This window comes from Limanda limanda, chromosome 1 (genome assembly GCF_963576545.1).
Source record: "Limanda limanda chromosome 1, fLimLim1.1, whole genome shotgun sequence".
Taxonomy (NCBI): domain Eukaryota; kingdom Metazoa; phylum Chordata; class Actinopteri; order Pleuronectiformes; family Pleuronectidae; genus Limanda; species Limanda limanda.
This window is the reverse complement of record NC_083636.1, coordinates 18,364,959-18,392,688: the sequence shown is the minus strand read 5'-3', so window position 1 is coordinate 18,392,688 and position 27,730 is coordinate 18,364,959. Positions and strand designations below refer to the sequence as shown.

The 27,730-nt window shown below is 42.9% G+C and overlaps 3 protein-coding genes across 3 annotated transcripts; 1 reads left to right on the top strand and 2 right to left on the bottom strand.

Moving 5' to 3' along the window:
* Positions 1 to 18,246: 18,246 nt before the first annotated feature.
* Positions 18,247 to 23,248, bottom strand: usp18 (ubiquitin specific peptidase 18). The gene is made up of 10 exons (XM_061076390.1): positions 23,056 to 23,248; positions 22,292 to 22,388; positions 21,938 to 22,080; positions 21,779 to 21,858; positions 21,563 to 21,697; positions 21,082 to 21,177; positions 20,842 to 21,003; positions 20,641 to 20,772; positions 20,428 to 20,471; positions 18,247 to 19,431 (listed from the first exon to the last, which is right to left on the bottom strand). The coding sequence occupies exons 1-10, from the start codon at positions 23,117 to 23,119 to the stop codon at positions 19,359 to 19,361; spliced, it is 1,026 nt and encodes a 341-aa protein (XP_060932373.1). The 5' UTR covers positions 23,120 to 23,248; the 3' UTR covers positions 18,247 to 19,358.
* A 464-nt stretch (positions 23,249 to 23,712) lies between these two features.
* On the bottom strand, positions 23,713 to 25,946 carry pex26 (peroxisomal biogenesis factor 26). The gene is made up of 5 exons (XM_061076425.1): positions 25,634 to 25,946; positions 25,411 to 25,551; positions 24,914 to 25,230; positions 24,673 to 24,813; positions 23,713 to 24,582 (listed from the first exon to the last, which is right to left on the bottom strand). The coding sequence occupies exons 1-5, from the start codon at positions 25,753 to 25,755 to the stop codon at positions 24,470 to 24,472; spliced, it is 834 nt and encodes a 277-aa protein (XP_060932408.1). The 5' UTR covers positions 25,756 to 25,946; the 3' UTR covers positions 23,713 to 24,469.
* Positions 25,947 to 26,049: 103 nt separating this feature from the next.
* llph (LLP homolog, long-term synaptic facilitation factor) lies at positions 26,050 to 27,535 on the top strand. Its single transcript, XM_061076467.1, has 3 exons — positions 26,050 to 26,133; positions 26,750 to 26,957; positions 27,041 to 27,535. Exons 2-3 carry the CDS (start codon positions 26,762 to 26,764, stop codon positions 27,202 to 27,204), a joined length of 360 nt encoding a protein of 119 aa, XP_060932450.1. The 5' UTR covers positions 26,050 to 26,133; positions 26,750 to 26,761; the 3' UTR covers positions 27,205 to 27,535.
* Positions 27,536 to 27,730: the final 195 nt, after the last annotated feature.

Here is a 27,730-nt window from a genome sequence, read left to right as displayed (position 1 = left end):
GCAGACACACAGTTCTTCAGCCTTTACTTATCTGCTGTTAGCTACAGGGTGGCCTCTGCACCAACGTTTTATTACTCGGCAAATCGCATCGTAATCTTTTAGGTTTAATTGAACATGCAACGTTAATTAAAAGGATTTCATTGTTTCTTGAGAAGGTTTCAGACATGACCTGCGAGTAGAAGCCAGACAATTGGCTACGAAGTTTGACGTCTTCAATGGTGTCTTCCATGCGTGTGACAACGCCCTTTCACCCGGAGAAACATGTTTTTTTAAATACAACCACACTCACTTGTAGTGAATCCTGCGGGGATCCCCTGCTGTGTTCACACATCGGATTCTCCTGGATTTGTTTATACTAGGAGGCCAGGCGGAAAAATTTCACACGTTTTATCCAAATTAGCTAACATTGGGATGCTAACACACAGGACTTTGATTGTTAAAATAGCTAGCTTAACATATCATGTTAGCATACTGATATTTAGCATTTAGCTCAAAGCACCACAGGGCCAGAGTCTCACCAAATTACATGTGTGACTGTGGACTCTTGGTACACAACTGCAGCTTTTTTACATGTTGTAGGTTTTGGTAATATGGGATAGTCTTGCTCAAAGTGAGTACACAGATTTTGGACTTTTAAAAACATGGGGGCTGGTTGTTGCACACATCCTTATGGCTCAGGGTGTGGACGGCATCTCGGACCACCAGTAGGGGAAAACGTTTCCGTAAAGGAAGTCCTTTGGCATGTAGGCAAGTATGAGGATATGGACATGCAAATCAGCAGAGAGTGCTTTCGAAAAGTGTTTATTATGTTGTCCTTCTAAGACAGGATCTAATCTGTAAAAAGGTGGGGGTTATAAAAGAGGAGGAAGTTATGAAGTTGTCAACTCCCTGTCACGTTTGATCTATGAAGGTCGTTTCATTCCCTTGTTGGCTCCCTGTGCCAAATATTTGCAAAAAAATGCCTCTAAATTTGCCGCCTTCAATCGCTTGCAGGAATATTAAGAGTCGAGCTGAATGAGAGTGGTTGAACTGCTTCTCGCTGGAACGGCTTCACAAACGTCCTCCTTTCACAGCCGCCACCAGAGAGCTGAATGAGATATGAAGTTTCAGTGAGAAAAATCGAGGAGTACTGTGGAGCTATTATGAGAGAAGACTGTGAAATGAGAGTGGGAACTGTCTGAGGGAATGTCAAGGTTAGCTAGATTAGTTCTACTTCAAAGGGGGGGGGGGTGTATGTATGAGAGGATTCATCTTAGAATTGAGATTTCATGTCAAAGGGGTTATCCCTTTGTCTGTGAATGGAGAGGGTGACAAATCCCTGGGTCGATGTTTTTGTCAAAAGGGGATCTCTCCACAAGAGGCCAAAGAAGCCCCACCATACCAGACATTCAAAGCACTGACACTTGAGGGAAACAGAGGTGTTAGACAGATAAAGCACCCTTACCCTGTTGCTGCTGTTTGTGCATGTGTCCTATGATAACACATGTCAGCCGCTATCACACACTCCGGGCTGCACAGAGGTAATACAGAGCGGCCAAAGCCCTGGGAAAACGTGGAGGAGCGTGAAATCACCTTGATCCAAAGATTCCTGCTGCATACCAGTCCACTGAACCCACCAGAGCACAGGGGCCCGGAGATGGGCAGACTGCCACAGATCAAGAGAAACAGACAAAGAGAGAGAAAGAGAAAGAAAGAGAAGAGGTGGAGGGTGATAGTCAAGATCTTTAATCCTAGTGATCGGTTTAAAGCTTAACATCATCTCATGCATTTCCTGTGCAAGATCAAGTGAGTCGCTCCATGAGGGAGGCCTCTTGGATATAAACACTGGATTTGCTTTTACATGGCAGTTTCAGGGCTAAGCTTGATTACAGGTTGCCCATGTGCTCTGAGTCAAGCTGGCTGTTTGGGTTTACTGACAGTAGAGAAAAGGATGCTATGGCTGGAATGCTGTGGTGTGAACAGTGGTGAACACTCCTCCCAGCCCTGAGTGATAGCTGGTGTAGCTCAGCCAGTACAGTAGATAAAGTGGCTTCTGTCTGTCACACGGTTGCAGACTATGTGCCTTCCCGACAAGTGTGTTCACCCCACTGGAAGTGGGCTGAACACCCGTTCACGAACATAAAAAGTAGGTTACATAAATGTTCATGGGTAGTTGTGTGTTCTTGCTCTTTCACATGCTTTTCTGGTCATGCTATCAGCGGGTGGAGTGCGCCTCTATCGCGAGCATCACACATCAAAGCTGTCCTTTCAATGCCACTCACTTCAGAGGGGCTGAGGGGAGAAGTGGCGTTCACCAAGTAAAGTGCAGGATTGGAGATACAACTGTTTGCAGCAGCGCTCCCTACAACTATTGCTGTGGTTTCCTTTACCCGGCATCTCCTGATTATATCTGTTTGGATGTGTAAATTCCACTTCCCCAGTTCTCCTTCAGTCCTTAAGATGTAATTGGGAGCCCTGTGGTGCAGCCAGTTAATTTGCACTCAACTACGCAGGGAGATTAGAAAACAAATGGAGCGTCGTCAAATCAGCACAGGGGAAAAAAGAGGGTGTTCCCCTCACCGTGTCCTAGGAATGTTTTGGCTAAAGTGAAAGCCATCATTCAAACTGAAATGCCAACGTTGAGGAGACAATGACGGGACAGACGGCAACATCCGGGCCTGGTCTTTAGTTGTCTTGCTCTTGAACACAAGAGGGATTCTTTTCTACAGTTTGGGCCTTGGTCACTGTTGAATCCCCCCCCTCCTCTTCCATTTAGTCTGTATACAAGTCTGACGTCCGGCAGCTTGCATCCCTCACTCCTACCAGAGTCTCTGAGAACATTGCCCTATTCTCCACCATGCACTCAGGAGTAATAACAGACAAGAGGAGGGGAGAGGAAGAGGGTTCATTTTAAACAAAAGGAGTTCTATGAGGTGACAGGAACAAGGGGTTTAGGTTTGTTCTGCAAAATGCTCAATGCTTGAAACAGTTTAACATTTCAGGACATATCCTTATTCTCTGTCCAGCAAGAGTTATGTGAGGAGATACCACGTATATCCATCTTGTTTAATCCGTACAAAAGCCAAATTGTAAAAACGCCTATCTGCTGTTTAACATGAGGCTATATGTCTGTTACTTGGCAACTGAGTTCCCGTGTACATTCCCCCCTGTTATACTATATAATTTGATATTTTCACTCTTACGTTTCTGTGTGGATTAAACAAACGAGATGTAATGTGTTGATTTGTGAGGTTTAAATTAGCTTATAGGGAGAATTTGTGACAGAGGCTGGGTACCTGTTTCCTCTTGTTTCCAGTCTTTATGTTAAACTAAGCTACCTTGCTGCAGGCTGTATACAGACAGACACAAGAGTGCTGTTGATCTTATCATCTAATTCACAGCCAGGACGTTTCCCTAAAGCAAATATCACAAATTTAAGTTATTTGTATTGACACTCATATCTCTAGTATATAATTACCCTTTTCTTGGAGAACACACGTCTTTCTGTGTGGGGGCTGGGAAGGGACACTCTACACAAAGGAAAAGCCTGGATTCAGTCATAACCGGCCAACGACATAGGTTGGATTTTAAGTGAGTGAGATCACATCCTCTCAATTTCACAGAGAACAAACTTCATGTCTAGAAGGAATCATTCATATCTGGATATCTGTATAAGATGGGATTTGCATCTGTCCCAAAGAGGGCATGCATGTAAAGTAATGTCCATGTTCACGGTATGAGAGGACGGCATGTGTCTGCAAAGGAGAGTGATGTTCTTCATGCTGCTATAGATTTCAGACTGTTATATAACTCTGCAGTGGGGGCCCCCTTGTTCTGTTCCAGCAGTCGCCTCTGAAGTCCCCCCACTTTTCCTGTTCATTTGCCTCACAACACAGATGTCTCAGAGCGGCAATGAGGACAAGGGGGGGGTGACTGGGCCACGGCCAAGAGGCAGCGGCTGCCTGTCACAAGTGAACAAGTGTGTGTGGTCAGAGATTAGGGAGGGAAGGACACAAACAAAAATTCCTGCGGAGGAGCTCCTGTGGCAGCTGTGGCTTTCTGAGTGCGAAGGATGCTTGACAACTGGAGACGCCCGATTGGCCTGCAAAAGATGAGTGGGTGTGTCCTGGCAGTGGCCCGGCTTCCTCTGTGTGATCTTAAATGAGAAGAGTGACAATTCATCAGGGACAGGATGTCCAATAGGAAGACAGATCCCAGGGGCAGATAGAGGGCCTTGAAGCTGGCCAATCAATGACCTTGGATCAAACAAAAGTTAGTCGTCTTTCTCTGTCCTTTACCTCAAACACATTCTGTGCCCATTGAAAAATGAGGCATTAATCAGCAGCAGACGGCTGAGCAGTTTCCAGTAAGTCATTTTGCGCAGTTTATTTTAAACCAATGGGTCCCACTGTTCCACAAATAACATTGCTTTCTTCACCCATTCACTTCCCTTCAGCTCTGCAACATTTCCACTCCTGCACACTTACATTTCCCTCCTGAGAGAGAGGAGGAAATGGGGGGCCTCGCCATGTGAACGCAAGCTCTTTGAAAGTGGCTCTAGTGAGGCGATATGCTACTTATAAACGGCAAGCGGGGAGGGTTTCAGGGTCGGACTTCTGGGGCCTGGACTGTCTGGGAGCTGCCTGGTGTTTTCCTGTGTGTGATGCATTCTAACCCTGGGCCCCCTCGACTAGGGCTGCAGCATAAAGAGGCCTCTGTAAGGCTGAGTCAGCTCCAGCCCTAATTCATCTCATTGGTCTCATTGCTTGATTAAATTCAGCAGGGGAACTCAGAAGGCCCCTATTTCCCCACTAAACGCTGCATGCATTCAAACAGAAGGATGGAAATCAACCTGTTATCAGCATGAGAGCTGGAGCCGGCCATAACAATGGTCCTCGTGTACTGCAGAGAGAGAAACAGGCCTCGAACCACAGCCAGACCAAACACATCGATGCACACTGATAAGAATTAGTCCAACAGATCTGAATGGGAGCGACAAATATTGTTTCTATGCGGCAACTATCGCCAATGACTTGAGATTGAAAATATAATAGCACTGCTAGCATTGCAGTCGAGCATTGAAGACAATGTAGGAGAGTGTGAATGCAGGAAATAAATAGTTTAGTCCGTCTCTGGCCTGCATTGGACTGACCATTGTAGTTAGTGATGCAAATGTTTCTCTTGCATATGGAGTAATGTGACATTCCAGAGAGCCAAAGAATAAAAGAAAAACACAACCAGGTGCATACCAGACCTATCTGCAGGAAATACCATGATATGAGCTGGCATGTTGATGGTGTGGTCAGGGGTAGATGACAACATCATTCTCCTCCCGTCCCTCGAGATCCAGCCAGGCTTTAATCCTGAGGAAGTCCAGTGGACGTTCAGCGGAGCAAAGGGGGGACAACTTTCCATGTGGCGCCCAAAACCATTAGCTTGAATCTGTACCCGCTGCAGCCAGGAGACAGTTAAGGCCGAATTATAGTCGTTTTTTACGCACGCACGCACGCACGCACGCAGCTTCTACGGACTCGTTTTGGTTTATAGTTCCCCCACACTTGCGCGTGTTGCAACGCAATTCACCGCCAGACCACTTGCCGGAGTCGGCTCTTCTTCGTGTGTGGCACACGTATATTTACATCGCCACGGCGGCTCCTCAGATCCTTTTTCTGGCGGACAAATCCGCCGGTCAGTGACGGGTTATACTAGTGGTCATAGTTTCGGATCTTTTCTGCCAAGTGCTCTTCTATTTTGGTCCATATTCGTTCTTCTAAATCTTCCGTGGTTTCCGCAGTTTCCGGGCATGAAACCGGAAATGCGACTCCGGACGGGATGTAGTAAGCAGAGCAATCACAAGCCTTGCGGGCTGCGTGAGGCTCGCGTCGCTTTGTCGTATAGTCAGAAAAATTGGCTGACGCACGCCCCCCGCAAGTACGCGAGGGGCGTGTTGGGTCTCTCACGTGCGTAAATCTCACTAATTCACATGTTATACCTTGTTTGTTTAATTTGTTCTGAAATCAGTGTAAAGTCATAATATTATATTTAATGGGAGTACTTACACGTCTGGTATACAACCCCCCAATACACCACAAAATAATTGGTGGTAGGGGATTTTGATGAAACCAGGTTAGCTGCTTCCCTGTATTCAGTTCCACTGCTAACTGGCTGCAAGTGCCAGCTTAACACAGTATATAAAGACAAGACATGGTTCCAATATTCTTGTCTAGCTCTCAGACAGAGAGGGTTTAAGCCTTTCCTGTCAAAATGTCAAAACGATGCCTGTAATGAATGGAATTTTTTTTTCTGCTTTTACATGTCATTGTAAAACTGTTTGGTCAGCATTTTCCCATGCCTGCCTCCTCCACACATCACTCAGGGTGCAGCTCCCTTCAGCTCAGAGAACTCAAAATCCAGTTTAACAGGCTGAGCTTTGGTTTAGACACAGAAACAGAGCAAAACTCACTTCCTCCCCAGACAAAACCAGTTGAAATCAAAACCTGGAGATTAGTCTTAATCAAATAACAAGCTTTCAGAACCAGATATGGCTTTGTTACCAAACTAAGAGCCCCCTAAGCTATGAGAGGTGGCTCGGACCGATCATGAAACAACATGCTACACCCCCCCACCACCCACACACACACACTCAGTATTTTTCACTCACAATATGACATTTGAACCTAATAAACATTCCCACAAGGACTGCCTTCTTTAGCAGGATATCAGCCCTGTTAATAATAGTTATCGCCCAGGAGAAAACTTCTTCCTCTCTGCCTAGAGTCGTCAAAGATCAAATCATCAATTCTTCCCACCGAAAGTCTGGGAGGAACTGGGCTAATTCTGATAGCTGTTCAAATGTCAGCCGTGGGCCAACCCACGGTGGGAAAGACGGAGGTTTACAGTGCTGCTGCAGCCTGAAGCTGCGATGGTCCGGCTGATCCTAGGTCACTGCTTCCCAGGACCGAGGCCCTGTCCCTGGGGAGCCCTGCTGAAGTTCCAGCTATGTCACTCTGGCTCCACAGCACTCGCACAACAACGACACAATGCTTTGTAATGGCCTACATACTGTGTGCAGACAGAAATATGCAAGCTAGACATCACATCAGACCTTTAAGATACCAGCTTGTGCAAGTTATCTTCATGCAACACAGCCGCTACATGGTCTGGTCAGAACTCTCGGTTGGTCCAGACTGAATAACCTCATCTGGATGAATTTTGAATACAATTTTAAACATACATTAATTTTCTGTAGTGGATGACTTAACTTACCCTCTGACCTTTCCTCTGGTGGCACCAACATCACCAAGCACCAAGTACTCTTGAAAACTACCTGATGAATTGGTACAAATTTGGTATAGACATCCCAGCTCTGATTTATGGCCGATGAATCTAACACACTATGGTGAAAAAGTGTTTACAATATACCTGCTAAACATCTGCATGTTAGCATTGTCACTATGAGCAGGCTGGCTCAAACCACTGCCACACAGAGTATAACCATGGACCACATCCTCTTTTAAAGGAGTTGATATCATGCACGATCCCCCCTCATCAGTGTCATCATAAAACTTGTAATGATTCCATTCTCATGGAAATCTAGGGAGGACTGGCTGCCTCCCTTACAATGTAGGATGTCTTTGTTTCCGACCTTTATGTAATCACTGATAACAGGAAGTAGTGAGGCATATGTTATGGTTGGAGCCACGGCCAGAGCTCAAGCCCTTCGTCAGGATTCCCACCGTCACTGAGGAAATGAAAGCACAGGGAAGCTGTCTTTATGGTCAGCCCATGAAGACATAAATACTCACTGGGAGAAGCAAGACTTTCAATGGGACTGCAGAAAAAGTGATGACTGGGCAAAGAACGAATTGCACAAGATGAAACAAGCCTCATTGAATAATCACGGAAAGCTGCTCAAAGTTGATGAGACACAATGCAGCACTGGATTTATTCTGTTGACCTGGTAAAAAAGCAAACATTCTTTAGGAATGTGTGAAATGTGCTGCGTGGGAGGAGAAGTTTGACACATGTGGCTGTTTGCTAGACATGAAAAGCTGCCAGGGCTTTCAAGGTGCGGCTCCTTTCTCCACCCTGTGCATTCACGGCTGTCAAACTGATACGAGTTCTCAGATGCGAAGAGGACTGTACATGTTTGCATTCTGTATGGTTTCCTGAAATCAATCTATGCAAATACAGGGATGTACGATACTAATCCCACGTTACAATGTAGAATCACGCCCTGCTGTGTTTGTGCTGCCTCTGCAAACTAAACACAACTACATATTACGTGGAAACTGCGTTTATACCAGAATCTGATCCAAGAAATGTGTCATTTTGGGGAAAAGAAGACTCGAGCTTGTGCAAACATAATATGAAATGTTTTTTGGGGGGGATATTCTGCAAAGTCTGTGACATTTAATAAAAATATACATAGGAAAAATCTATGTTTTACAACTTATATGTCTCTGGCACTGTTTGGTTAAGAGTACACAAGTACCTACACGTGCTTTATACCTGTGCTACAGTCAGCGATACGAACACATGAGTTACAGATCAGAAGTTACCAGTCTGGTCCAAGTGCAAACTGCATTGTGAGAGAAAGAATGAGGCAATCATTTTTTAAGAGACAAGCGCAATATGAGGTTAACAGCTGAGGGTTGTGACTGCAGACTATTGCGGTTCAGCAGAGAGGAACAACAAAGGTATCAATGGCCAACAACAGCTGGGTCTGCTTCCTCCAGAGCTGCGTTTGACGGATGGGGAACATGATATAGACTTTTCCACTGTGCAGCCTACATGACATTTGATATTTCGGTAGACATGTCCAGTCCGGCGTAATCGTCTCTAACATGACACACAGAAACGTCAAAATGTAAAAAAAAAAATTGCAGAGGACGTGTCATTCTCATCCGTGTTGTGAAATGGCGCTCTTTCTCATCTGGCAGATTAGAAACACATATGTATGACATTCAACTGGCCCTAGAGAATGTGCACAAGAGGGAGAAGGTGATAACGCATTCCCACAATCATTTCCTCCCTCCGGCGTAGGCTCTGCCTTGACAGCCATAGCTCACCAGCTGAGAGACAGAGAGGATGTGCTGGGGAATGTGTATTCAGCAGCAACGAATAATAAAAGATGGGCTACGTGTGAACACGCTATTTAGCTTCGACCAGCTCCCAGTGGCGTTTAAAGACAATAAGCCTTTCATCCACAGTTGTCTATGATTCGGTGTGAAAAGGTAAAGACAGCATTATCAAAGAAAATTGTCTCACACCAACAGAACCAGAGCTTCTAGACCAGACGCGGTATAAATAAAACATACATTTGTGTCCCTCGTTCTGTCTAATCTATTCAATAAAATGATTTCAGTAATTTATTGATCCCTCCTTATCAAACTGGATGAGGGAGGTGTCCTTTACAGCTCTCCATGGCCACCTACTCTTAAGTGAGTCATTCTAGTTCAAAGGATTTTATCGGAATTTATCTCAAAAGCTTTCGGTTTGCATTTTAATAAAGAGTTAAACAAAATAAGGGGAACACATTGAAAAAGTATCATGGTCCTTGGTGTAAATCTGCGTCCCATGCAAAAAGTACACATGCACCAGTGTGTCCACACAGCAGATCAAACTGAAATTATATCCGTTATTTCGACATTTTAGGAGGACAGGAAGCATCAGATACAACTTTGATGCAATGAAATTACGTAATCTTTTAACATAATTTACATAATTTTTTCTTAACATGTCTCAAAATCATGCCATATTTTCAAAATCACATTTACTCAAGTATTTATAAAACAAAAAATACTTTAAATGCGAGTTTCCATCGACTACCATCAAAGTGTTAGTTACTTGGATTATTGAGATAAAAAGCTGCTTGGCCCTAATTCTTGAGAATTAAGTGCCATCAAACTATTGCACAAGTACATCGAACAACAAGATGACAGAGTGGCCGCCAAATGTCAGTGTATAAATTGAAAATTGGCATTAAAACCAGTGGTAGAGAGTTTATGACTGTGACTTTCAACAACATGTGGGATTTTCTGATAGTAACATATAAATAGGTAATAAAGCGGCTTTTATCTAAGAGAACATGGTGCATATGCATCTTATCTTTCAGGCCACAAGTTACTATCACGCTATCGGAAATCAACTAAACATACAACTAAGAGAGTGAAAGCATTTGAAGAACAATTTCTGTGGAAGCGGTGCAGCGCTGCTCTTTGACACATTTTGACCACAGACGCCCAGCTTCCCTCAGTACGAACACAGAATGTGATGTTTTCACCACCTTCAGGCTCAGTGTGACCTTCCGTTGACAACTTATATATGTCACTGATGTGGGGAAACAGCAATGGCCGACAGAAAGGCAGAAGGGCACGTGCTAACACGCTAAGCACTGCACCCTCTTTTGACACAGCAGGAACGCAGTTTTCCCACACAGGCTTGGAAAAACTAAACATGTTCTCACAACTGTTCTCCTACATGATAACAGAGAGGTTGATGTAATCCTCTGCCGATGTAATCAGAAGATCAGTCCGCCGCCGAATTCTTCTGTTCAACAACCACAGAGCATGACACATGGTGGCATGAATGAACAGCCTCTATAAAAGATAAACACAGTCCTTTATTAGAACAGAGGTATCTCATATGTTGTGTGTGAGACTGGCCACAGGCTAGAACCAGGTCTCATTCCCAGGTCCACTGCAGCCAATTAGGCTCACTCATGTTGCCACATCAAATAGCTGCTTAAAAAAATAATTGGATTGTTTGTTTTTGCATGTTATTGTCCTGCTCGTGGGATTTTCATCTACAAGACACACATCTGAACCTGCAGGTTTAATCTCATTTCCAGATGTTTCATCCTCTGGCCATTTCTCACATGTGCTGGGAGTTTCAGAATGAAGCCTTGTGGAGCTTTACTTCATCCGTCGGCAGTAATGCATCCGCATCGCGAGGCGTGTGAACTTGTTCCGAACGGAGAAATCTCGCTCTGATTTTAATATTACAAACAATCACTGGCTGTGGCTCCTCTGCAGCCCCAGAGGTGCAGCACTTCAGTCTCTCTGTAATGGAACTTTGTGTGGGCTGAGAACTCATTGACGTTGGCTCTCACAAAACGTCCACATGAAAATGCTTTTGCAAAGTCATATCAAGCAGAAAAGGCGCAGTTATCCAGACGACTACAGCAGCGGATTGTGCAGCAGATCAAACAGTCTGGCCTGGGGCGCATTATATCAGATTTCATTTTGAGTTGAGGCCCTTCATTCATTTCTGACATTTACAGTTGGATTGGTGTACCCCTCTCCGAGGCCTCTTGGCTCTCAGTCTGCACTGAGGCCCCACCAGCCACTCTGGAAAAACCCAGTGCATCTGACTTGCATTGCCTGGCTCCACTTGTGTGTTCTGTTTGGCCCGTGCTGCTGGAGGAGGAGAGCAGGCCAATTACCAGCCGCCGCTCTGAGACCAATATGATGTCATCCCCCCGCTCCGCCATAACAGGCTGCAGATGAGAGGGGCTGGGCCTCTCAGCAGCCTTATTCGCTTAATGAAAAGCAGCAAAGTATTAAAACAAATCAAAACGGGATCGAATATCTGTGAACATTAACATTTTTCTTCTCATCTTAACCTGTTATTATCCATTAAAGTGGCCTCTAATGCATCACCGTGCAGCGGACCGGAGATAGCAAAGATAATAGCTCACTGTTTATCTCATGAGCCAGAGCACCTTGTTTGAATAAGACTGATAGCAGCCCATGAGAAAACATTGGGAATGCCATTGTGTATTAAAGGCTGCACATTTCACAGATGTGAAGCGGAAGCAAGTTTCCGTGGCACAACCTTAAACGTGCCCCACCCGTCAGCGCAATCACCTGCACGGTGGGGGTGTTGTGTCCTTTCGTTTTCAGCTATCAGGAAGCAACTGTGTCCTCACACATCAAAGGGGAAAGTTTTACAACAACGCGTCGTAAAAGTGCGGCAAAGAAAACTCTCCGACGTACGATTAAAGATGCAGAGGCCCATGCACTCGGTCACACTCCGAACGCTCGATTGCTAAAAAACCTGGAGACCGGTTCAGTGCAAATGTCCCAGGAGGCCTTGCATTGCCGAGGAAGTCTTGAAGCCACATCAGAGAGTCCAAGGGGGCCTGTGGGCTGCAACAGATCTCCTCTCATTTCCCCACATACTCCATCTCCAACGCCCACCGACCACACTCTATGTATAGACTCTGGAGATGATATAAAGCCTGAGCAGATAGCAGGCCTCAGCTCAATATAAACAAATGGCAGCTTTAACTGTTTAGGTGTGCTCGGCTGTGATATACATACGGAAAAATGCTTCAATCTGTATCTATAGAAAACCGTTGAGGAAAAAGACATAGATAACTTTTGGGTCCAGAAGCAACTGTGGTTAAGTATCGAGTGAAATGCAAATGATTGGAATTGTCGTTGACATTGTTTCTGTGTGTTTGCAGAGTTGCGTAGTAGCTTGACTGTGCATGGTTGATCCAATTTGGCTAACAAGATTAAGATAAGCAAGTTTACCCTCTTCGTTTAGCATGGTAGCACGCTAATATTTGCTAACTAGCATCGAAACAAATCGGTAGTGTTAATTACCTTGGAGGGAACAAATTTGGTTATCTTTGACTAGTTGATATTAAACAGGTGTGAGGTTCAGCATGTTCACCATCTTTGTTTAGCTTGCTAGCATTGATGCTGATGCAAATATTTTTGTTTTGGAGGTATACGGTGATGAAAAAATATGTTAAACTGAATTGCAGTTAATAAAGTCCATTCTGAGGGAGGGAATACAACTATGGTTGTCGAAAACCAAACAAAGACACAAACTTTATTGGGGTTCTAGAGCAGAAGTCAGGGGATTACCAAAATCATCAGGCATCCTCTTGGCACCATGAATACATTCAGTGGTTGGGATGTTTACATCTGGAACAACGCAGTGGATGGACCTGCTGATATTACAATCAATGAGCTATGGGCAAAAATTATTACCTGTATACTTTCATCATTCAGTCCAACTAAAACCTTAAACCGTCACTTAAAGGTCACTTAACCTCATCTCCTCCTCACAGCTGAAGATACTTTATCAAAAATATATTGGTATTTGTAGTGGGAGAGTGAAAAGCCTTGACAGTAAATTCCTACCTAAATCTTTACAAGCCTAGGTTTATATAGGACTCAGGGGAGGGAGGGTGAAGCAAGGTCAGGCACCTAACCCCAGCATGAGCCAGCAAAGGAATGGACTTAATACCTCTACAAATGAAAAAAACTATTGATCCAAAAGCTCATTTTTGAATTTGTTCGTAATTAAATTTTTGCTATCAATTGTTATTGTGAATTATCTTTTCTGTCTTTTGTGCTAAGCTAACTGGCTGCTTTCCTTAGCTGTATATTTAATTGGCACTGAGAGTGGTTTCAATTTTCTCAGCTCTGCCAGAAAGCAGAGGTGTATTTCTTAAAATGACAAACTTTGTCTTGAAGGGTCCATGGGCCAAAAGCTTTGGGAATGATTGTGTTGTTATATGTCAACTCTCCCTAATGTCACTATCAAATAAAAGCAAATAATACCAGAAATTATGGATTTGAGGAGATACGGACCAGAGCTACCACCAAGACGTCAAATTCAAAGCTCTACCCATGGTGTTTGCAGGACTGATGACTTCACTGTCCTAAACATGAGAAATTAAGGATATACTTCTGTTCTTCTGTGATCCTCTTTCCTGGGGGCTGACTCCTCTCTGAAGACCCCCACCTTGTCAATGTGTCTTTGGTTCTGTGTCATAGAGACTGTGTGAGCTATGCCCCGCTTCGCATTCCTCTGCCATCCAACCTCTGTCCAGCCAGGACTTTCCCACAGAACCCTAAACCCTGTGAATGAGAGTAGACCTTTGTTTCAGGCATTTTTCATCCTGATCCCGGCAACTTCCCCATGGTGGAATGCAATAGGAATGCCAGCGCCAGCTACCTGGCATTAGAGAGTCTTTGTGCGGAAATAGGAGAGGCTGAAGGAGAGAGCAGGTCAAAGAGGTTTGACAATGGATAGCTCACTTCTCAAGGTGCCCAGCCCATATTACAGAGCCAGTGAGCCTGGGTCAGGCCTCTTAAACATGGCAAGGTACACCAGGGAGAAGTGAAAAAAGGCTTTTTTTTGGGATCTAGACCAGTTTCGCTATGAGCTCTCTCGCTGTCACAAGTTTTTCTCCCACTGTACAAATCATTAACTGGAGCAGCGATGTAGCAACTGATTGGCATGTATACACAGGCACAGCTGAAATGTGTGTCTGCGGCGGCTCACAAGTTGTTGTGAGCTTATCACTGGCTGAGTGCTGGAGAGGTGAGACAGTGGTTACCCTGAAGGTGCAATTCCATTCGTTCCTTTGTGCTGAGAAGAATTTTAATTTGAGGGATTGCCATGTGAAGATGAGGATTTATTATGATACTGTCTAATAATGTTTAGACAAGTCACAACAAGAGGTATATTTTGCTATTGGCTTTTGGATCACAGTCGTTTTTATTACTCAGCTGATGCAAAACATGGCATAACACATCATACCATAAACAACAAATCCTTCATACTAGAAGGGCCCACAGAGGGGCCACCAGTGCACAGACATGGTGGTGTGCATGTCCGAGCAGGAGCAAGCTTTGAGGTAGGACGCTCACAAACTGACAGACGGTTACCTGGGCCCGTCAGTGAAGCCATTTCCCCAGTAACCCGAATCGCCTGGCTTCCGAGATGATGGCGGATCTTCCCTGGGTCCTGTGTCTGATGATAGGCAGCTGAGATAATAACGACAGAAGCATGAAGACCTGTATGGAGCGTCAGGTCACACTGAGGAGATGCTACATGTGATGAGCGTTGTTACCACGGGGGCCTCCGCTCACCTCCCGTGAGAACCAATATCTGCAACCCACTCCCGAGTCCTCTCAGCTGGAAGTGCGCTTCATAGTAAATATAAATAACCCGAAAAATAACTGAGATTGAATACATATCATTAGCTGCTAAATAACAGTGGCACTTGCCATTTTGAGTCGACCAAAATGAAAGCGAATAAACCCCAACTGCAGCTCTAGTCCAAACCAAACCAGAACCAAACTTGAGCTGCCCTTTTTTTCTCCGCTGTTCACTTATAGAAGTTTGACTGCTTGACATCCCATTTCCTAGAAAACTCAGCAGATGTTCTATTTATTACACTGCATCTGCCAAGAATCTCAGGGAGGACAAGCGAACACGTGAAGCGAGAGGGAAAACTCAGTGACGACCGGACTCCCCTTCTACCTCCTGAGAGGAAATATTATGATCTCACTGGGGAAAGATAAGGCTTCTTCCTCGACAGGACTGCTCATACTACAAATTCCACTAAGATCGCTGCAGCTTGTTCACAAACCAATGCATGTGTTTACACCTAAAGCTCGCAGATACTTGCCAGAATTCACCAGTATGACCTAAATATGAGCCAAGAGCCGCCATTCTGAAACTGGAGGTAACTAATCACAAATCAAGGTCATAGACAAACATTCCTCGATGACAGAAGTCAGGGTATAAATCTGGATTCAGGCCTTTTTTAAATTGTGGAGGATTTTCTTCTCATGGAGAAATTTGCGGATCCATATTTAGTCATATGCTCCTTTATCTGATTAAGTAATCTTTGTATATTAGAGGCAAACGATACGTGGACACTTACCTTCAGTTCCTTGTTTGTTATTTACAAAAGCAGACTTCACCATGGCCACCAGGCCCGAGAGCGAAAGATAATCATTTCCTATTTGAAACCTCATTATGTAACCAAAGGAAAGCTGTGCAAGCTGGCTGCCACCCCAGAAGCATTCATGACACTTTTCTGATAGATTCATTTATGTAGAATCGGAGCAATAAAGAGTCTGATGTTCTTTACAGGAAGCACATCTTCCCTCACAAAGTCATTTCTTACAGGAGGAAACATGCAAGGACCGGGCAAAAGTCCACTTCATTCACAGTCTCTGTTCTGAGCAGAAAAGCAGAAGTGTGTAAAGACAGTGTACAAATTGAGTTCCTGTCTACGACTGTAAAAATAAAAACACAGGAAGAAACTTGTGATTTCAGAATGAAACAGACAGAAACTGCAACACACAGTCACTTGACTCTATATGTCTGTTTGAAAATGTAAAAATCATTATGACATAGGAATGTATAATACTTGATACCGCGATAACTGGCTGAGAAGTATAAAACCTATAATACCTTTCCTTTTAATTCCCTCTAATTTAACTGTTATTTTACACAACTACTTTAGAAGTTATTAGAAGATGGAAGTACAAAAAGCAACTCTTGCTAAAGCAAACCATGTTTAAGCAGTGAAATGCATCTCTACTCAGGTGGAAATGATGCAATTTGATGTGGTTAAGCTATATTTTTATATCAAATTAAAATATAATCTTCCCTGGTGCTTACAATATTTGTTTTAGTTTATTTTGTTTCCCATTTTTTTTATTTATTTAGTCATTAATTCATCCTCTGAGGACCACAAATGTCCCAAACTTAAGGGCAATATATCCAAAGCTGCTGACGTTGTGAAGTGTCCCATCCAACAACCTGGCCTTTCCATAGAGCCAAGCTACCAGCATGGGTAAAATATTATAATACAACCTTTGTAACTTTGCCAGCCAGTTCACAGTTCACCTCCACTGCCTCCTTGCTGGTTTCTGCCTGTGTATGAACGGCATGAGGCTTCTTCTTTGACATGGAATGACATTATTATTGCTGATCATCAAAAAACAGACAGAGGGCTGGAATACTGCTTTGGTGTGAGTTGCATTTGAAAAAAAAAATCAAGTCAGGCACAAGGCATTTATCTGAGCCTGTGAAATCCTCCACAAAAAAGGGAAAATTTAAGAGTGGTTCTCACATAGCCAAATTCCATTTTCTCCTCGACGCATCAGTGGTGTGCTCACCTAGTTACTGGTAAACACACATCAACAATGACGAAAAAGCATTAACGAACCTAGAGATATTCTCCAAAGAAAACAGTTTTAAGTGTTGCCACACGGCAAAGTCTGAACAATCACTCTGCTTCCACAGCCTATGTGTCTGCTTCAGCTCATGCATTGTGTCAATCACTATCACTGCTGGAGAGATTCACAATCCAGCTGAAGGGAATCTTTGTGAACTGGTTAACACCTGACCGAGATAAAGGGCTAAAGCTAAATTGGGGAGACTATGATCTGCCGTAAAGTGTCTGTATAACCACGTCCAGGGGCCAGAGCTCAACCTCAAACAATGGAGACAGAGACCTCAGGCATGTGTGACACGTGCTTGAAAAGAAACTGAGACGTCCAGACGCTCAGTCAGGTTTTACAGGCTACATGTGGCCTTTGGCTGTGCTGCCTCTGGCATGTTGCCGCCTTGATAGTGTCTGCAGGGGTCAATGTCAGGGCTGTTCCGGGCAGGTGCTCGTCAAACTCGAACCCTGACACATGGTCGTGCACCAATAAGTAATCAAAGCCCCACAGAGAGAATAATCAGTTCCCTGGATATGTAGGAGTTATCATTTTCTATTCAGACTCTAATGTTTCTTCTAAAAATGCTGTTGGCCTATACATATTGGTTGGCTATTAGGGATGTACAGTTAGCTTGAGTTGTGCTTATACATTACCACCCAATAATATGATGTACACTTAGTGTGCTAAAAGGCATTATAGGACTTTGAATATATTTTGTACCAATACCTCAATACTTGTACATATGTAATATTTAGAATGCAGGACTTCATTTTGCAATAAAAATGTTTCATTCTGTGCTTTTGGCTGTTTTTGGTCTCAACCAAGTCCTGAGGGATACGTGGCTCATCGCTCATCTTTGATTAAAAAGACAATGTTTATTTTGCTCTCCTACGTTTGGTGCTCGGCAGGTAGAATTCCGATGGAAGTTCAGAATCATTTAAAGTCAAACTTCTGAGTAAGACTGAGCCAAAACAGTAAAATTTCCGTCCAGAAAAACAAAATAATGTGGTGAAAAACACTTAACACTTTATGGAGTTGAAGGGAACTGCAGACTTGGATGAGGATTCTTTGTGGGTTGATTACTAAGAGCCAACCCGGCCCTTACACATTACACATAGTATTGTCATGCAGTCATATAAATAAATACACTATAGCTGAAAGATCTGAGTATTTCTAAAAACTGGTAAAAGATAAATCCATCCCATAAATCCATCAAAGTACCCAAAGTTATGATAATTCCTTATTATGAAAAAATGCAACTTTCCTCTTGGTATACATACATTAACAAACTTTATTATTATAACTGTTTCCATTGTTTTTCAACATGCAATGTAACGTCACCAACACAATTCAAAACACCAAACCATATCTGTGACACTGACTCAAGTCTAGACACATAACGCACATATCTAGTCCTGGTCTTTGGTCTCAACGTGGGAGGAAGATACCACCTATACAGAAAGCAGCTCCTCTGCTACATGGCAGTGAGATGACTAAGCACGGGGCCCACTGCCTGTGGCACTGTGCAGGCATGTTCCATTCTGTCAGAGCTCCGCAGCACATAGGCACCATTTCACACGGTCCCCCTGAATCTGGGCCAAACGAGTGGGAACTCTAGAGGCTGTGCTGACAGCCTATGCCGAGCACTCAAGCGCTGTGGTTACAACTGCAACGTTTAAACTGCCTTCATTGCGAGATGGTCTCTGCAATGCATTTTTAAAAATAAATATATACAGATCTTAAGTACTAACATTCTGAGCTCAGGGGGTTGGGAGATGTGCTGACGTCGGTGCGTCAACAAAAGTCAAAAAGATGAAGGTGTTAATACCATTCTTGTAAAAGCAAAGTTAATATTTATAGGTAGTGATAAAATAGGTAGTGATAAAATACAATAAATACTGAGATGTTAATTCGATTTTTTGTTGTGAGGTTTTTGGCCCCAAATCAGACAGAATTACTTCATTGTTCTTCTTGAGTGACTCACACATTTTACCGCAGTGTCAGGAAAATGAGCACTGAGCCCCATTGCAGGTATTTCCCCCCAAACAGTGAACATCTAAGCTAAGCATTCTCTTCAAACCACCCCCCAGTGTCAGTGAGCTTGTTCGCATTGTGTGTGGTCTGAGAGTGGAAAACCCTTCAGTGTTTCAAGTCTTGAACGCCACCTACTGCTGTCAGGCAGAAATTACGATGCTGGTGTAAAGTGTACAACCTAACCCCTTCCCTGCAGTATTGCTATGAGGTCACACAAAACATTAAACATTAAACCAGTCACTATGTGCAATAAAATCTAAACTTTAAACTAATTATATCAATCAAGTAGGTATTTAATTCATTAAATTCCTATATGTCCATCTCAGACCTCTATTAAACCTCGTCCCACATTCATCCGGAGAATTCAGGTTGTCTTCCCTCCTCTTTGGAACTTCTTCTGTACATTAACATGTACGCTGTGCCGCTGTTAAAAATAAGACAGAGATGTATCAAACAAAGTTGTGCCTCTCGGAGATGGGGCAGGAAAAGGATAAAAGGAACAAACGATTTACCAGACATAAAAAGTGAAAATGTAGCTACCAGGTGTAAGGGAAAAAGATGTTTGTTGTTGGAAGACAAGACAGACAAGATGGATTTCCTCTGTTCAGAAGTTCAAAAGTTTAAAAAGCCCTCACTGCAAAAACACCGCCACCTTTAGTCTTTAATCTCCCCCCCAGGAACAGACAATAAGGCTTTGTCTTAAGACTTAAGGCTGTTTCCGCGAGTAGGAAGATGAAAGCTCCATGATGTCAGTGGAAGTCAAGCACTGGATTTACATGTCATTGATGAAAATCTTAAATTTAACCCTAAAAAGCAGCTTCTTTCTGGTTCAAGCAGGTTTTAATGTTAGTCTCATGTTCATTGGTCATCTCCTGTATTCGAAGGTGCAAAGACAATTTCATAAAAGTGGCTGAATACAGAAACACTGAGTTTTTATCAGAATTAAGTAAATTTAGATTGATAAAAGTAATATTTAAGTGACTTTCACACATGAAGATAACGCTGAGAATTTTAAGAAATGCAAATTATGATCACCTATTAGAAAGTTGAGAAATATCATCAATTCACCGTTATATCTACAAATTGTGCTCCCAAATGGGAACATGCAATTGTAAAATAACAGGTGAACCAGGATAGAGCCCTGAGGCACTCCACAGTCAAATTAAACCAGGGAGGAAAGATAATAATGCATCTAAGCTGGTTTTCGCTCAGCACAAAGACCTTTGTGTGGTTTGTTTGTTTGGTCTTTACAACATGTTAACATGTGTTAAGTTTAAGTTCTAGAAGGCAGAGTTTGGCTGAGGCTATGATAAGTGGCTGTGGCTTATAGCTTCAACTTTAGCATACAGATAAATGACTGAATTCCATCTTGTCATCCTTTAGAGAAAAAGTGAAAAAGCCTTTACAAGAACACACAGACCCATTATATGTTCCATATGCTGCCTGCACTTGTTCCAAGGAAACCTGTGTGTTGAAATAAAAAGACAGAATTACTTACAAATTTGCAAAATAAACAATGGGAGTAATACAAAATTCCTTCAACAAGCAAGGTTAAAACCTGTTTAACTTCTGTAGATCATAATGAAGTAGAAAGTCAGGAATAAACTTTTTTCACATGTCTTATTGAACAAACCTTCTCTACGTGGCTGTCGTCTGCATAGTGCCATTGCTGGTTCCCCCTAGGACGAACATAGGCAGTGTAGTGCCCACCCATTGTACCACCAGAGTGCACAACCACTGCATACAAAGTGTAGGTGTACTCATCCTAGAAAAACAAATAAACTTTTAGATGAAAAAATACAATATCCAGAGAGTAAAGAGGAAATAAAAGTACCTGGGCAAAGTCTCTGGAGAATCCACCTCTAGCGATCTCAGAGAAGTCAAAGGTCTCTGGAAAGGTCACTTTGCAATCCAGTTTTCTGATGTCACCACGGCTGCTCCGATACCGCTTCAGTTGCATGCACAAGATTCGAGGCAAGGAAAGCAGCTTGATAACCTGAAAGATACAATTAAATGTATAAGTTGACAATAAGGTTAATTAATATCTTTGGGTCACATTTAATCCAAACCTCACCCGTTTAGACGGAGTCTTTATTCCACATTGTGCACAAAAGCAGCTATCTCTGCCCCTTAAGTCCTGATCCTCTAAGAAGGAGGATATGCAACCTTCCTGAAATTGTCAGAAACACGGGCATTGAAATCGTATTATTAGTATGATGAATTATTTGACATTTTGGGGAATATGTTCACGTTTTACGAAAGGATCAAGACCACTCTCACATCTGTACAGTCAGTATCAGCAGCTGGTTAGCTTAGCTTAGCATAAAGACTAGAAAACACTAGGCGGTTCAGTCATAAGATAAAAACTGTACACTTTTGTTTATGGAATGTTTAAACAGCAGAGATACGATAATTCAATGATAATTCAATAAATGAGTATTAAGAGGTGCTAAGCTAATTTAAAATAAGTCATACCCGCTGTACAGACATGACTGTGCTTTCTATCTTCTTGTAAAATTCATGGCAAAAATTTTGAACAAACAAAGACACTGCACCAGAGAGTCGTGATCGTCCTTCACGTGCAGATGCAGGCTGAGCTGGAAGCTGGTCTGAGTCTGGACCCAGCTGCACTCCAAACACTGCAGGTGAGTCTCCACAGAAACCTTGTACAGATTCTGGATTTCCAGAGCCTGAGGGAGAAAACAAAGGTAAGCAAACATATGACACACTACCAGGTGAAAGACTCAGAATGCTAAAGGTTACAGGCCGACCAGTGCTCTGTCGTCCATCTGTTGCTGCAGGAAGTTCAGGATGGAGAGGAAGACTTCATCGGCGTCGTGCTGCACACAAACTACAAAACAGTTTCATTGTCACTAGGTGGGAAATAAACATCAGTGTGACACGTTGATCTGCGAATCTGCGGCTCTTACGTCGAAAGCTGTTTCTGTCCAGACAGTTGAGGAAGTCTCGATGGGGAGAGTTGTGCCCATGGTCGCTCTTCATGGCTGCGAGGACTTTCTTCAACTGCATGGGGACGTTATGACTGTCTGCTCTCACACCAGCTGAATCCCACCTTGTTGCAGTTCAACAAATCATCATCAATCTTCATTAATTTAACAAGTAAGAATTCAACGAGGCATGAAGTTATATTTCATTCTCTTCACCTAAATGTGGGAGGTATTATAACATTTACATATAAAACACGCAAAAAAATCCAGATTTACAACCTTGTTTTGAGGCATTGCTTCTTTCAGCAATGTCAACATACAACTTCATTTTCTCACCTTTCCAGCAGGTCTGACAGCTCCCAGGTCGCAGAGAGGGTCTGCAGCAGAGTGTTGACGCAGCAGGACAGCTGGTAGTTGCTGAGGCCTCTCATTGCTGGGACAGATCAGTGTAAATATTCAAAATGAATGAAAATAGCATATTATCCATTGGATTGATTCACCTGTGGTACAACTGTAAATACAGCCACACCCCACAGGTTTTTGTGAGATGTCTTCAGGTTAATCTGTCTGTACCTACTCCCTTGAGAAAACACCACTGTACAGGCGACAAGTCAAATACACCTGAGTGAACTACCACAACAGAAACACCTGAATAATGAAGAAAATAATACAAACAATAAATTATGTATTGATACCATTTGCTCCTGTGTGCTGTTAGTTCCTCGTTCACATGCCACACTGCACAACAATTGAATCAACACAATGTCAAAAACTAACTGTAAAGTTGCATTACACAACAGTCATGTACGGTGAAAACAATATCAATAACTTATAGCAGTATTTTATAAGAATTGGAAAAGCAATTTAACAACGATTCAATATATGTCATTATGATTCTTATGAATGAATTTTTTCAATGAAATGTATGAATCTATCTTGACTGACATTTTTTTATCTTGACGTAATGTTATGGAAATATCGTCAAGCCCCAAGTACAGAGGAGATTAAATTCATCCGGTAACTACTTCTAAAAATCACATTCAGCATCAAACCACCATCATCCCCATCAACACACAGGATAAAGTCGTTTCTCTACTCACCGTTTTGAAAGTCCCTTACTGTACAATAAGAAAAGGAATAAAGGCTGGAGAGCCCAGAGAACATGATGTCAGACTTCACTTCTCGCTTCTCAACAGAGCAGGAGTCGAACGTGTCTTTTGTTTTTTAAATCATCTGTTCGAGTCCAGCGTTCTTCTCTAGTTTCCCAGTAAACATCGCATCCACCCACGTCAGCTCCTCTGGATCAGTTTCACTTTACAGTGAAACGAAACCTACCAGTTGCCATGCGCGGACTTCGATGACACATCTCATTCGACTTTATAAGCATTTTGTGACGATTTCTTCAATAACTTTATTTCAAATAATAAAACCGTTTGAGTGTAAATTATGTTAAACTATGTTTTATTTATAGCAACGCAGTGTGATATAATATTGCCCTTGTTTTGGTTGGCTTCGATTTTTTTTTATGGGACATTTTCCCAATATTTTGACTGATAAAATGTCAATAGATTTAATTTAGAAATTCTGTCATTTTAATTGATTAATTAATTAATTAGTCGTGTATTTGAGATTAAGTTTTCCTATTTCTTTGTTTAACTTTTAACCCCAAGTTTGATTAACTCCATATAACCATAAAACACAAAACTTCATTAAAACACAAAACTTGATTAAACCATCCATAAAACACAAAACTCATACATAAGTATATATTTATTGCACATATTCATTGTCACATTTTGTCACCCATAATTTGTATGTCTTCCATTGACATTCTGATCACGTTGTTGATCCTGTATCACTCCTTTGTTATTTCTTTATCATTCTCAGTTATTAGTGATGTAGGCACTGCTGCTCCTGTAAAATCTGGAATTAATTATACTGGTTAAATAAAGTTATTGTTATGATCAAGAGGGGTCAGTCTTCATATGAAAATATGTGTTAGTGGCAGCAATAAAAAAGTCTGAGGTTTCTAACAAAGAATTAACAAATATACACTGGAAATGTTTTTATCTGTTTGTTCATACAACTGATGGTTTTCATAGGTAGGATGACGCCAAAGCCCAACAGTCCCGGTAAATTCAATTCACCACACTGCACATATTCATACATATCCTAAATGTGTTTTATTTCATCAACATTCATGAATTATTCACTCTGGGAAATCGGAGAGAATTTAAAAAACACCCCATCTCTAACATTAATGAAAGTGAAAAGTGCCTCTTTGCCCAGATAAGGGCCAACATGTCATGAGTTCTTTCTTAGCCCTCGTCTCATCCTTCCACCAAGTTTTGTGTAAATCTGTCCAGTAGTTTTGCAAAAATCCTGCTGCAAACAAATAAAGCAAACCACCAAACAACAATCGAACTGATTGGATATAACTAAGTCCTCTTCTCTTACAAAAAAGATAGAAATGTGTCAAAACTATGGACAAAACATAAAGTGTCTTTCAGTCTTTTACAGTCCTTTGCTCTGGGTGAGAGAATGGTAGTACGGTGCAACCATGGTGCTCCACATCTGTTTGAGCAGCTCAAGAAGTTTGGAAATCCACAGGAATGATGACGGGAGAGCTGAGGGAAAACAACAGTAAGAAATGCAAAAGTTTTATACTTCAACAAACCCGGTGATGGAAGTAAGATGCAAAGAACATGTTATCCAACCTGGATCCATTCGAAGTAAGAGCATGTAGAGAAGGACAGCTGCCACAAAGATTCTCCGCAGAGAGGATGAGACAGAGCCGGTCATAAAAAGTTTTTTGTAGAAAAAACGGAGCATGGCTGTGAGTTTATGGAGGACAGCACCTGTAGAGCACAAACACAGCCAGAGAGAGAGACTGTCTATATTCAATATTCACACTTATTTGATTTTGTAAAATGCATCTAAAGAAAAATAATTTGTTACCTTTATTTGAGACACTATTTGCAGAGTTTGGGCCGCCGACAGGATTTAGAGGCGGCTCTAGATTCTGTTGTTCCCTTTCATCAACAACACCCAGCGCTGTCCGTCTCTGGTCTTCCGTGAACGCCCGTCCTCCAACCTCGCCGACGATCAGCTCCCGAGCCTCGTCCGTGCGTCCGAGAGGGACGAGGACATGCAGCAGGTGCAGTTCTGCCACTGTCCCGAACCCCGACGCTTTGCTGTTGGACGGACAGTGTAACCAAACTCTGGCTGCCTCCTGCATCACAGCAGGCTCCCCCACCTTCGAGTAAAGAAGTATGCTGCCAATATACAAATGAGAGAATCAATTTTGAGAACTGGTATACTGATATACTGGTTTAAAACAGATGTTATAATCAAAACTTCTCTTTAACAGGGAATGATTGGTAGTTTTTGCTCATTAAAACAATTCATACATGACCAAAATGTGCAGTTACACAATCTCCTGCTGCTCCACTCACCACATCTGCATGATCTTTGCAGGTATCTTCTCCTGGAGCTCGTACTGCTGCAGGACCCAGGGGAGGACACCGGGCCACTGGTTGAGCTCAGCCAGGGCTTGGATCCCTATGGTGCAGAAACCAGCCTTGAACTCTGCGGACCTGTGGGGACAAAAGACAAACGACAAACAGTGACCCACTTGTCTCCCAGGCTGAAGGAAACACGTGAGCTCCGGACTCTCACCGGCTGTCCTCGGCCTCCGGGCCGCAGAGACTCTGCAGACTTCGGTCACATGTGTCAAACGCTGCCTGGAAATCTCTGTGAACCACCATTTGCTCTGCAGCCGCTTCCAGCATGTTGAGCATCTGTGGGACAGCTGCTTGTACAAATCCCAGTTAAACAGCCAAAATGACTGATACAACTTACTGGTTACCACACCGATGAATGCTGATTCACGGTTAGAAGATTAGATCATAGCTGAGGGTTTAATAAACCCGTGGAAACCGCTCGTTTTCCCCTCGATATTCTCCTTTACGTGTTGTTTACATTCCACTCCCGCTTGCACTTCCTGGTTGAATCCGCGAGCCAATCAGAAGCGGCAGTCTTCGGGCTTCCCAAAAAGAGCCAATCAGCTGACAGCTTCTTCGGAAACGCGTCCTTCCGTCTGTTCTCTCCTCCTGTAAACACGTGTGAGGAGCGTGTGGGGACATTTAATCATTTAACTTAAACTACGCACTCTTAAAGTAAGTGATGTTTACTGTTTACGTTGTGCTAACACTTCTAGCATGTGGGGAAAGCTAACGTTAGCTTTTTAGGTGTTTCCTTGCGAGATTTGCCACGGTGGCAGCTCCAGAGCTAACTAGCTAGCAAGCCTCGGGTTAGCCTGCTGTGGTAGAAATGAACCGTAAAGCTAATTGTTGTCCCTGTAGCTAGCTGACACGTACTCATGTCATGCAACACGTTATTGACAATGTGCAGCGTTAGCTTTGTTTTCAGGTGGATAAATAAGATCCACATGTTTGATCTTGTATCACGTGAGTCTGTTCTTTTAAACAAACAGCTCGTAAACTGCTCTGTGTTCAAACTTCTCCCCGTTAACACATTTAATTTGTTATTATAAATCAACATACATGTGCTTTGTCATCATCCTGACTGCTTTTATATTAAAATACAGAGAACTCTGCCGTAGGAACCTAAATTTGAGTGTTTTATATTAAAAACCATAATGTGTCCATACTTGTTTGTGGAGGGATCTGGTGCTTTAAATAAGTACGTAACTTAAAAGTAAAGAGTGGCCTTTGCTTAACTCATCTGCCATTAACTCCAATATAATGACTGATGTGTTGTTGTTTATTTCAGAACCTCCTCAAGATGGCAAAAAGCCTGCGGAGCAAGTGGAAGAGGAAGATGCGCGCAGAGAAGAGGAAGAAGAACGCCCCCAAGGAGCTGGCTCGTCTGAAGCAGGCTCTGAATTCGGACAAGAAAGCAGACGCTCTCATGGCCGACGTGCAGGAGATCGCCACCGTGGTGTCGGCGGAGCAGATCATAAAGCAGCAGGCTGATGACGGTGAGTGACCGGTGCCCACTGGCGATACTCAGCTTTAACTGTAGCTGTTTTCAGACCGTTGACCGTTGCCTTTTGTGTTACAGAGGGGAAGATGGACATGGACGCCAAACGCAACAAGACAACCCTGTTGGACGAGAACGGACAGTACCCGGTGTGGATGAGCCAGCGTCAGGCCAAGAAGATGAAAGGCAAGCGGATGGCAAAGAAAGGTGGAAAGGGCAAGAAGAAGAAGGGCATTGCCTGGTGAGCCAGAGGAAACCTACGGATGGTTTTCTTGGCTTCAAAGACTATTGTTGCAGAAACACACAGGATCGTTTCTTGTACTGATCTCTACATGACAACTGTCACTGGCTGCTGTCGGATCCTTCACTCGCTCAGGCCTGCTGCTGTAGAGAGATCCACTGCAGGAGCATGTTGGTTCTGATGGAACCGCAGCTTCATCTCCATGTTAGGCCAAGTTTTACGAAAATACGACTTTATGTAAAATATGTTTGTCTGAATACAACATAACAGATGATTGACATATATTCCCCACTGCAGTTTGAATCTGTGCTTTTCTGATAAAAAAATGAACTGATCCACTGATTACTGTGTTTTTTTTCTTGTACCATTTAAGACTCGTTAATATGATTTAAAATCCTTATAGCTGACCTGGAGACGGCAAATCTCTCCCAGTTAATGTTTTACATCTATTGTCAGACCCTCGAAATGAATGACAGAAGGGAAAATGTTTTGAGTAGTCCTATGTTAAAGAAAGTCGGAAAAACAATAAC

Excerpts from the sequence above, each read along its gene's own strand:
- usp18 (XM_061076390.1), bottom strand. The coding sequence starts at position 23,119 with ATGTTCTCTGGGCTCTCCAGCCTTTATTCCTTTTCTTATTGTACAGTA. Across the intron at positions 22,081-22,291 it reads CTGTCAGACCTGCTGGAAAG|GTGGGATTCAGCTGGTGTGA; the intron begins GTGAGAAAATGA and ends AACTGCAACAAG. Across the intron at positions 21,859-21,937 it reads GGACAGAAACAGCTTTCGAC|TTTGTGTGCAGCACGACGCC; the intron begins GTAAGAGCCGCA and ends ACTGTTTTGTAG.
- pex26 (XM_061076425.1), bottom strand. The coding sequence starts at position 25,755 with ATGCTCAACATGCTGGAAGCGGCTGCAGAGCAAATGGTGGTTCACAGA. Across the intron at positions 25,552-25,633 it reads CCGGAGGCCGAGGACAGCCG|GTCCGCAGAGTTCAAGGCTG; the intron begins GTGAGAGTCCGG and ends TTGTCCCCACAG. Across the intron at positions 24,814-24,913 it reads AAATAGTGTCTCAAATAAAG|GTGCTGTCCTCCATAAACTC; the intron begins GTAACAAATTAT and ends TGTGCTCTACAG.
- llph (XM_061076467.1), top strand. The coding sequence starts at position 26,762 with ATGGCAAAAAGCCTGCGGAGCAAGTGGAAGAGGAAGATGCGCGCAGAG. Across the intron at positions 26,958-27,040 it reads AAAGCAGCAGGCTGATGACG|AGGGGAAGATGGACATGGAC; the intron begins GTGAGTGACCGG and ends TTTGTGTTACAG.